Source organism: Syzygium oleosum, unplaced genomic scaffold (genome assembly GCF_021117445.2).
Source record: "Syzygium oleosum isolate NSW1041296 unplaced genomic scaffold, Sole_v2.1 Sole_v2.30, whole genome shotgun sequence".
In the NCBI taxonomy this organism is placed as follows: Eukaryota; Viridiplantae; Streptophyta; class Magnoliopsida; order Myrtales; family Myrtaceae; genus Syzygium; species Syzygium oleosum.
Genome location: NW_026607514.1, coordinates 1506896 through 1517118, shown reverse-complemented (window position 1 = coordinate 1517118; position 10223 = coordinate 1506896). Strand labels below are relative to the sequence as shown.

Sequence of the window (10223 nt, the reverse complement as noted above, 5' to 3'; positions counted from 1 at the left end):
CACGCGTCGACGACACATGGTATCGCGGGTTCACGCCCCGAATACTTTCCCCCTCAGAAAAAAATGGTGCAATGAAGTGGTTTATCTCGTCCAAGATGGGGGAGGGAAAAGGTCCATCATCTTTTTCTTGGTCTTTTTGGGGGACCTATTGCATCCAACCCAATAATGCCGGGCCACTTTGGAAAGAAAAACTATGCAGTGTTTGGACAGAACAACGTCGATTTCACGAGGCATATATGAAAAAGGAGCGCCTGTTTCTGGCGCAAAGAAGAAATCCCCCCCTTTTTCCACCCTCGCTTTGCTTTTGGAGGGAGTGGCTGTGCGACCGCCGGCTCGCATGAGGGCGATAAAGGGAGGATTGTCGCCTAATTAATGCGTCGCATGGGTTGGCAATGTCGATTTGTCTGCACAAAACGAGTATGGTATCGGGTTTATGAAGATTTGAGGTGCGCTCTGTGGTCATCCTTGTCGGTGCCTGCCGGACGTCATCGAAAACCCGAGTCCTGTCATGCCCGGGTATGCCGTCATACGTATGATACACAAAACACAGATGCATAGGTGATGAACCTCCTTGAAAGAATTTACTTAGGGATGGTGCGACTGGACTGATGTAATTCCAAATAACAAATTTTTCCGCGAGGCCTAGGTTCTCTCTCTCTCTCTCTCTCTCTCTCTCTCTCTCTCTCTCTCTCTCTCTCTCTTTTATGGGCTTATCACCTCTCCTTTTTGGCAAGCAATTCGAAAGTGACCTGCCTTTTTCCATCGTCGGACCTTATAGGTTAAAGCCTGTGGTGCCCTTTTGTTGTACTAGGTACTTACGCAAAACGCTCAGTTCACAAACCTGCCTTTGGATGTTCTGCTTTTTTTTAACGACCGAAAGGGCAAGATTCAGACACCAGGGTAGAATAATGGGATGCTCTTGGATGAGGAGCCCCCTGGACGGTGTTCTGTTCAAGCGTTGTACTCCTCCTCCTCCTCCTCCTCCTCCTCCCGGTCATCGTCTCGGAATATTAGTACGGGGACTGACGTATAGGTCCCCTCAACTTTTTCTAGCGACAGTTTTCAAAGACTGAAAATAACACCAGAGTTAGTGACAGTACCTGGCGGGATAAAAGGAAAAGATACCGCACAGTGACTATATATACACTTGGACAATGCATCATAGTTTCATTATACATAGAGAGAGAGAGAGAGGGAGAGGGAGACAGTCGTACGAATACTTCACCATCCCCCGCACAGATTGGGAGCTGTTGTACCGTGTATACATATATATAAATCACAGACGAAAGAGAGAGAGTGAGTGAGAGAGAGAGAGAGAGATATGGCGAGGGACAGGGATAGAGATCCATTGGTAGTAGGGAGAGTGATAGGGGATGTGTTGGATGCATTCACCAGGTCCATCTCTCTCCGTGTCATCTACAACAACAACCGGGAGGTCAACAACAGTTGTGAGCTCAAACCGTCGCAGGTCGTCAACCAGCCTCGCATCGAAATCGGGGGCGACGATCTCCGGACCTTCTACACCCTGGTGGGTCGGCAACCTCGACGCTTATCGTTTGTTTTGTTTAAGTATGTATTAACCTTTTGATCTAATGTCCCTCTCATCCTTTGGTCCCCGGCTGTTGCAGGTCATGGTAGACCCTGATGCACCCAGCCCCAGTGATCCAAATCTCAGAGAATATTTGCACTGGTGATAAAAGCATTCTCTCTCTCTCTCACACACACACACACACAAGACTATTGCGGCATATAGGTAACTGTATCCAGTAAGAGACTTCATGGAGTCGAGCGAGAAAGAGATCAAACTAAAGAACCCGGGACTTTATGTTCACTCTTGCCTCTGTTCCTTATCTTTTGTGAGCTTAGTCTAGTGATCTCACTTATCTGAGAAATAAAAAAAAGAAACCCGGGACCAATCATCGTCCGGTATTTAGGCGAGATACATATACATGTACATGCGCCTAAATATCTCCTGTAATAGTTCTACACATCATGTATATTCTGCATGGAAGGAGAGAAACATATGCATACATCGTTTTGGTCCCTCCTTTTGATTCCTTTCTCGCTTATTGGTTCTCATAGGTTGGTGACTGATATTCCAGCTACAACAGGAGCGAGCTTTGGTGAGTGTATAAAAGTGCACCGACCATTCATTTCATCTGTAGTTCATTATCTGCAAGTGACTATGTTTCCCTATATATTCCACAACTGTGGAGGGAAAAACCAACTAGAGAAGGGATGCTGAAATGATCTGGGCCGTGCAGGGCAGGAGATTGTGTGCTACGAAAGCCCGCGGCCGACGATGGGGATTCACCGGTTCGTGTTCGTGCTGTTCAAGCAACTGGGGCGGCAAACCGTGTACGCTCCCGGGTGGCGCCAAAACTTCAACACCAGGGACTTTGCGGAGCTGTACAACCTGGGTTCCCCAGTCGCCGCTCTTTACTTCAACTGTCAGAGGGAGAGCGGCTCCGGCGGTCGACGAAGATGAGCATCTATCATCTTCCCAACGTATTTCTCGAACCGAACCATATTCCTAGAAGCCCTATATATGTAACGAGACCACCCCCCTACGTAGTTATGAACACGGATGCAATCACCCATGCATGGATAAATGCTGCTCTATCTGTACTATTATTATTCATATAATCAATGCCCGTCTTCGTATTATCTTCTGATCTGTGTGTGCTGCTCTTCCAGTGGACTCCACTGTTTCGCTATGAGACGAAACTAACATGGAAATACATGGCTCGTCCGCGTCATCGTGTAGGAAAGGGAAGATGATGCTTTTCCACTTTCTATATATGAACGTACATACACATGTGCACTGGAGCCAATGCTTCATTCCAGTTGGGCCCATGATACGACATGTCGTCCTAAGATACTTCCAGCACGGCACGAAACTTATGCACATTGCAATGTTTCCGTGCTTTATTCTGCACTCAGATTTGCATATCAAATAATTCTTTCAAGAGAAAATAAGACATAAACTTGCGTTTTTCGACGTAATGCACGCGACCCACTGGTCACGAAATAATTAAGACGTGGGGTTTTCAAGAACTTGATCCTTAAGTTTTATGCGCGATTATGTGAGATAGGAGATTGTTATGGTCCATCATTGTTCAATGTCATTGCTTGAGAATAGGGATCAAAGTCATTCATGACAAAGTGGTAAAGGATTGGCCGAGCGGAACATAACAAAAGTTATCGGGTCCCAAAGAAGGAAAGAGACATTTTCATGGTCAATATTGATTACGTTTTTTCTAGGTGACTTGGTAAGAATTGGGGGAAGAACACTAGAAGTGCCAAAAGTTGTGTACGGCGCTCACTTTGGTGCCAAAAGTTTCAATCGGATCACTTAAGTGCCAAAAGTTGTGAAAAACGATCACTTAAGTGCCATTTCGCCGGAAATCCGACGTGGCATTTTTTTATTAATTTCTCAAGCTGATGTGGCTCACCGGAGGCTGATGTGGCATTTCTTTTCTTTTTTTTTTCCTTTTCTTTCTTTTCGTTTTTTTCTTTTCTTTCTTCTTATTTCCGATGGCCGGCCTCGCCGGGCGTCACCTTCCTCCGGGCGAGGCCCGGCGAGGCTGCCGTGGCCTCGGCGAGGGCCGGCCTCGCCGGATCTGGCGAGGTGAGCCCTCGCCGGGGCTCGCCCTGCCCAGGTGAGGTCCGGCCACCGGCCATGGCCGGCCTCGCCGGGCGTCGCCTTCCTCCGGGCGAGGCTCGGCAAGGCCACCGTGGCCTCGGCGAGGCCGGGCCTCGCCCGGAGGAAGGCGACGCCTCGGCGAGGCCGCCGTGGCCTTGGCGAGGGCTCGCCTCGCCAGATCCGGCGAGGCCGGCCCTCGCCGAGGCCACAACGGCCTCGCCCGGAGGAAGGCGACGCCCGGCGAGGCCGGCCATGGCCGGTGGCTGGCTTCCAGCCACCGGCCATGGTAGAAGAAGAAGAAGAAGAAAGAAAAGAAAAAAGAAAAAAAAATCAGAAAAAATATTTAAAAAATTGAATTATACACGTGGAAATGCAACGTGTCATTAAAATTTAAATATAAAAGCCACGTATTAAATTTGGTCGGAATTTCTTGCCGTTGGCACTTAAGTGATCGTTTTTTCTCCGATTTGGCACTTAAGTTATCGCCGGCGAAAACTTTTGGCACTTAAGTGATCCAAATGAAACTTTTGGCACCAAAGTGAGTGCCGTACACAACTTTTGGCACTTCTAGTGTCCTTCCCCCGTAAGAATTTGATTACGTAAAACTAAATACATACATAACGAGCATATATAGATGCCACCTACCAATCCGAGACTATGAAGAATCAGTTAAGTAAAAGCTATCTAATCACGCGCATGTGCCACTCAAGATCACGGTCTCCTCTTGAGTTGAGTCGTATTTTGGAATTAGTAGTGCGTCAGCAGCAAATGATTTTAGGGGAAATGACACTAACTGTAGTAGTAAGTGGTGATAATTGGTTTATTTGACCATTTCTCAGGTCAAAAAGTGGACCCAAAAAAAAAACAGAGAGTTATTGAAAGGAAAGTGATTTTCGTCCATTGAATAGAGAGAAGAAACCGTAGAGAGAGGAGAGAGGAAAAATTAACCGGTACACGATTTGGACACCCTAACTCTGATATCCGGAAATTCCTATATCAATTAATGCGTAGAAAATGAACACGATAAATGTCACAAATAGGAATTCCAGTTGGATTATTAACGTCGTAGTAAAGGAAGGTCCGAATTGTATTTCTCCGTGTCCATAGTTTTGGGGGAAATTGGTTCCATTAGGGTTAAATTAATTCATGTTGGTCCATAGTTTGATTTTATGGAGTGACGGTGAATACTGTGTCACCATTGTATTTGCTAATGGAGACTGATATGCTCTGAGATAACGTATCAAATAAGCAATAAGTTAGAAATTTTCTGAGTTGAATCCCTCCTGACATCCAATAAATTTTGCTGAACGTTTTAGCGGGTTTAAAATATTTTTCCATATTATCAATGTTTTCCTTGTTTACTATCTTTTTAATTTATCAAAATATCTGCTTTGGAATCATATAGTTGAGCCATTTGTCTATTTCCAATTTGAACACCTCCCACTCAATTTCAACCTATTGTTGTTAAGCCAATGTTATCATTGCTTTTAACCCTAGTTAAACATTCTTATTCTTTTGTAACTCATGTAAGTTTGTAAATACATCCCCTTGGTCATGTAATTCCATTCCGAAATGCTTCAAGTCTTCAATCTCTCTCTCTCTCTCTCTCTCTCTCTCTCTCTCTCTCTCTCTCTCTCTCTCTCAATCTTCACTTTCCAATCTTCTGAGTAAAAGCAAGGATCTCACGTTTGCATTTCTAAAGTTTCTAGTTTAATTTTAAGTGTTTACAAGATGAATTATTGAACTTCCTCTTCATCTAATCAAACCGGTTTTGTTGCTTTAAAGATTGAGAGTGTTAATTTATGTTTTTTATTATTTTGCTTTGAAGGTAATAAAAGCTTTGATTTGTTCAAGTCATTTTCAAGTAAGTAAAACTCTAGGAACTAAGTTAGATCTATCTACTTAGTACTCTTAACTTGATTGGTTGTTATTTGATAATTCAGTTAAAATGTTAATCTTTAGTGTGACTAAACTTCGATGATAGCATGCTGAGGTATTGAGTTTAGGGTTAATACCACGAAAAACCCCAAACTGGTATACCTGTGATAATTTTGCCCCGAATTAATTTTTTGACCACCAAAAGCCTCAAACCGGTACACTTGTGATAAATTTACTCCGAACTAAATTTTTGACCCCAAAAATCCCAAACTGGTATATTTTTGATAAATTTACCCTCCGTTAAATTGGATTAATATCACGAAAAATCACAAAATTGATAAACTTGTGAACAAACAGAGGGGTGAAACCCTAAAATGGTACACTAGTCAACTATCACGTGTCATCAAATTTAGCAATTTGCCAGTAAAATTTAACAGAAACTAACGAAGGGTAAATTTGTCACAAATGTACTAGTTTGTGATTTTTGGTGGTCAAAAAATTAGTTTGGAATAAAATTGTCACAAGTGTACCAGTTTGAGATTTTTTATGATCAAAAAAATAGTTTTGGGTAAATTTGTCACAGGTGTACTATTTGGGGTTTTTTTTATGGTATTAATCCTTGAGTTTATTTACTTAAATCAATGGGTATTTTCATGTGTAGAAAGTGTAGGTTGAGTTCCCATAAGGCTTGGTCGTTTATTAAAAGGTAAAGTGTAAAAACGTGGAATTTAGACTTGAAAAGGATATTCACATGATTTGATTTAGTGTTGACTGATAAATCACTTTACCAATTTGGGTCATGTAATCGATTTATGAGAAAATTTCTAATTTTAAAAGTCATCGATTTCTGATAAATCAACAATCTTGACCAATTATCAATTTTCTAACTATTCTTTCAATTCTAGTCATTTACCGTTGATCATCCAATCGACTTTCTAGGTAAACCGATTTCATGATCAACTACCGATTATCCAAGTCATCGATTTTTATGTGTCAAACTTCAAGTAGCCCATTTCAAAGACATTGAATTCTGACCAGAGTTGCCCATTCCAAGTTGTCGATTTCGACTAAATCGTCTAGTTGAAGGTTTTCATATTGTGGATTAAGTTGTCGATTTCAAAGATATCAATTTCTGAATAAAATTGCATGTTTTGAAGTTGTTGATCTATAAGTATCAATTCCCAAGTTACAAATTACCTAATTAAGGCGTCCGATTAAATGATGATGGCTTAGCATGGAAAGAATGAGGGTATATGTGTGAAAATGCACACAATTATTTGTTTATCATTATTTGCATGAAAAAGGATAAATTATTGAGATGCATATGGCAATTGTTGTGTTATAATGATGAGTATGTCTTTGATGCCACGTGATAAAGACTTTTGCCATGAGCTATTCGCCATCAAGTGAATTTCCTTGTATGAGTATGTGGATGAAACTCTTGAGCTAGCAAAATTTTTTACCGTATGAGATGGCTCTTTACAAGGTTGAGATTGCATGAAATTCTTTGATGACATGGCTCGTGTAACCATGGTATGATGTTAAGAAATGGCCATCATCATGCGGATGTACAGTAGTGTATTTATCCTCGCTAATCTAAAGGATACTCGTGATGGACTGGCTAAGAGGCATGGTAAATGGGTATATATGATTTCGTCCCCTATGAGTTGGTGGTGATGATGCCTCGTGAGTCAAGATGGGTTCTAGCTAGTGACAAGCAGGAGTTAGAAACTCACATGTATATGTTCGTGAGCTAGTGTGTGGTATTTATGTTGTGACATCCCCGAATTTAGACCTAGATGATCAAAGGTAAATGGTAATAGAATGGGCAAGCAGTCCGACTCGAGGGTCGGTAATGGAATTGATAACATGGTCGGAACGAGTGTATTGAGGGTTGGTCATGGTTCGATCGAAAGATTATCCATAGATTGGCTATGGGATCAACAATGGAATGACTCACCGATCATGCAAGTCGATTAGAGTGATACGACTGTGTATTGACCCTTCGACCATAAGGGCTGTTAGTGGGAAGGTCCGGGATGACCATAGATCAGTGACATGTCGGCATGAGTCGGTCGCGGGTGATTCCGCACGGCCATGCATCGGTCGCGGATGACCATGGATTGATTCCGGGGTACTGGATTCCACGTGGCTACATAACAATCGAGGGTCGACCATGGGTCATTGATACTCGAACGTGGACCGATCACGAATCGATCATGGATCGTTGCGTTAAGTTGAGTAGGCCATGGACAAGCCATGTACCAAGCCAAGAGCCTAGTGGCTTGGTCGCGGACTAGGCTTTGTGCCAGTTGCGCAGGCCATGCCTTGTGCCTGGTCATGAACCGGTCATTTTGCCCGTCAGCTAGGCCATAGACCGATCCCGTGCCCGGCCGTGTGCTAGTCATTGTGCCTTATCCTTGTGCCAGGAATTGTGCCCGTCAGATCCGGCTCTGACTTAGTTCCGTGCCCAACGGACTTGGCCATGAACCATGCATTGTGCTTATTCATGAGCCAATACATGTGTTTGGTCCATGAACTGACCCCTTGCTCATGTGGCTCGGTATTGCACTCGGCGCACCACCCATGCGGCCCGGTGCGGCACCAGTATGGCCCGGCCGTGTGCCCGTGTGGTCCGGCCGTGTGCCAGGCCTTGTGCTCGGCCAGACTCGATCACACAGGCCATACGCCTGGTCAATCCGACTGGCTTGAACTTGCACAATGGGACTCGGACTTTGGCTTGATTATATTTGGAGGTATTCCTACACCGGACCTTGGATCGAACGGGACTAACGAGCATGTTTTGTTGCGAAAAACCCTCGGAAAATAAAACGAATAAATATGATGCGGGGTTATAAGTTAGTTGTCAATTAGTCGGTATTGTGTAACCCGATTGATCCAAGCTAATTGTGCATAGAATCAGCACTCGTAGAGGACCAAGACAAGGCCTCACGCCTAAGAAGATAGGGAACAAGAAGAAGAAATTGATCAAGTCAAGGGTCAAATCTTCTTGTCGAAACCACAATTATTGAACCATGCTTATGTGTTCCCCCACCCTTATTGATTACTAGCTGAGTTGTCCACCTTCATTATTGATGATATGGTGACTCATTGCCACCAATAATGGACACAAGACAAAGGAGAGGGGCGGCTAGAGGAGGACGGCCAAGGGAGAGGCCACGGCTGAGAGAAAGTGTAACGCCCCCACCTCAGGGTCATTCATGTGATGTCCCATTCATTATTATCTTTCATTACACACAAGCGGAAGCATATCTCGGGACAATCACATTTAAAACAAACAACGGGATTAAGATAAACAGCATCATGAGTAAACCTTATATTTATAGGACACGCAAACATATTTTACAAGCCAACTTAGCCGATTTTAGCCATTTACACACAACAAACGCTATGGCTTGAGTGTCCTAAGCCCACTACTTTGGATTCACAGCTCCTAGCTTTCCCCGAACTCCAACATGGCTCAAACTCCCCCTTTCACCGCCGTCCATGCGACCATCCTATGGACCTGAGAGGGAAAAACAACGGGGGATGAGTCGGGAAGACTTAGCAAGTGAAAACACTAATGTCAAGTGAGGATAAATCGATCACCGTTAACATGAGTCGGCCCTTACCACACCGGCGTCGATGGCAAATCAATAGCAAAGTTCATGCCGACAAATACTAGAGAACTCTAAGAATGGCTATAACACGTGAACATCACTAGCCAAATTCCGGCTTGAACGTCAAACACAAAACATAAACAAGCCAAAGAGATAACCAATCAAGACCGAACACGGTCCAAGCAAACCACGTCACAACACATCTCATCATCCTTTCCCGAGATTAGGGAATTCACTTACTCAACAATTAAACAAGAACTAGAGAAAACGAGGCGTGTGAAGGACACGTGAGTCTTGGCGACTCTCGAACGATTCTTGGTGGTTCTCGGGCTTAAACACGAACACACGGCCTTGGACGTGGCTTCCTCACTCGATCAAACCACAAGAGAGACACGGGCTAGCCGGTGAGCTTTTTCTCTCTTTCTTTTTCTCTCTTTCTCGGTCATGAATACGAAGCAAGAATTAAGAAGAAGGTGATGGCCGGCTCGTTTGGGCATGGAAATGGCGTGAAAGAGAGGAAGTGGTGTGAGATGAGAGAGAAGGGGGGGATTGTCTTGCTATTTATAGAACTAGAAAACCCTAGACTTGAGCCAATAAGAGAGGGCCTCTTAGTCAAATTTCATGATGGCCTTCATTAAATGCCATTTAATGACTAAAGCCAAAAGAAAATGATGAAGGGCCAAGCTTATCTTCACCTCATTGGCTCTCTCTCTCTCTCTCTTCCTCTCAGCTTCTCTCTCTCTCTCCATTTCTCTCTCCCCTTGGCCGAATGGCCTTCTTTCTATTTATAGAGAGGCAAAACTTGGGGCCAAAGTTTGGATGAGGTAAGCGCACGTGTCATTGAAACATGAGGTCATCGCTTACCTCGCAGCTTCATTAATAACAAGGGACAAAATTTCATGATGAAGAACCAATAATTCTCTCTTGGCAACTCTCTCTGTCAACTCTCGTTTTCCCCCTGGGATGACCTCCAATCAAGGCATAAAATATCTCATTTGAAAGCTCAGAACGTGTACTTTAAATCACCAGAAGACACCAAGTCCAAATTCCAACGTTCTCGTATAGAAAATGCTGAATCT

At 43.7% G+C, this 10223-nt stretch overlaps 1 protein-coding gene across 1 annotated transcript; it reads left to right on the top strand.

The window, feature by feature from the left end:
* The first annotated feature begins 1236 nt into the window (after positions 1-1236).
* LOC115690175 (protein HEADING DATE 3A) lies at positions 1237-2667 on the top strand. Its single transcript, XM_030616436.2, has 4 exons — positions 1237-1528; positions 1629-1690; positions 2083-2123; positions 2265-2667. Exons 1-4 carry the CDS (start codon positions 1322-1324, stop codon positions 2486-2488), a joined length of 534 nt encoding a protein of 177 aa, XP_030472296.1. The 5' UTR covers positions 1237-1321; the 3' UTR covers positions 2489-2667.
* Positions 2668-10223: the final 7556 nt, after the last annotated feature.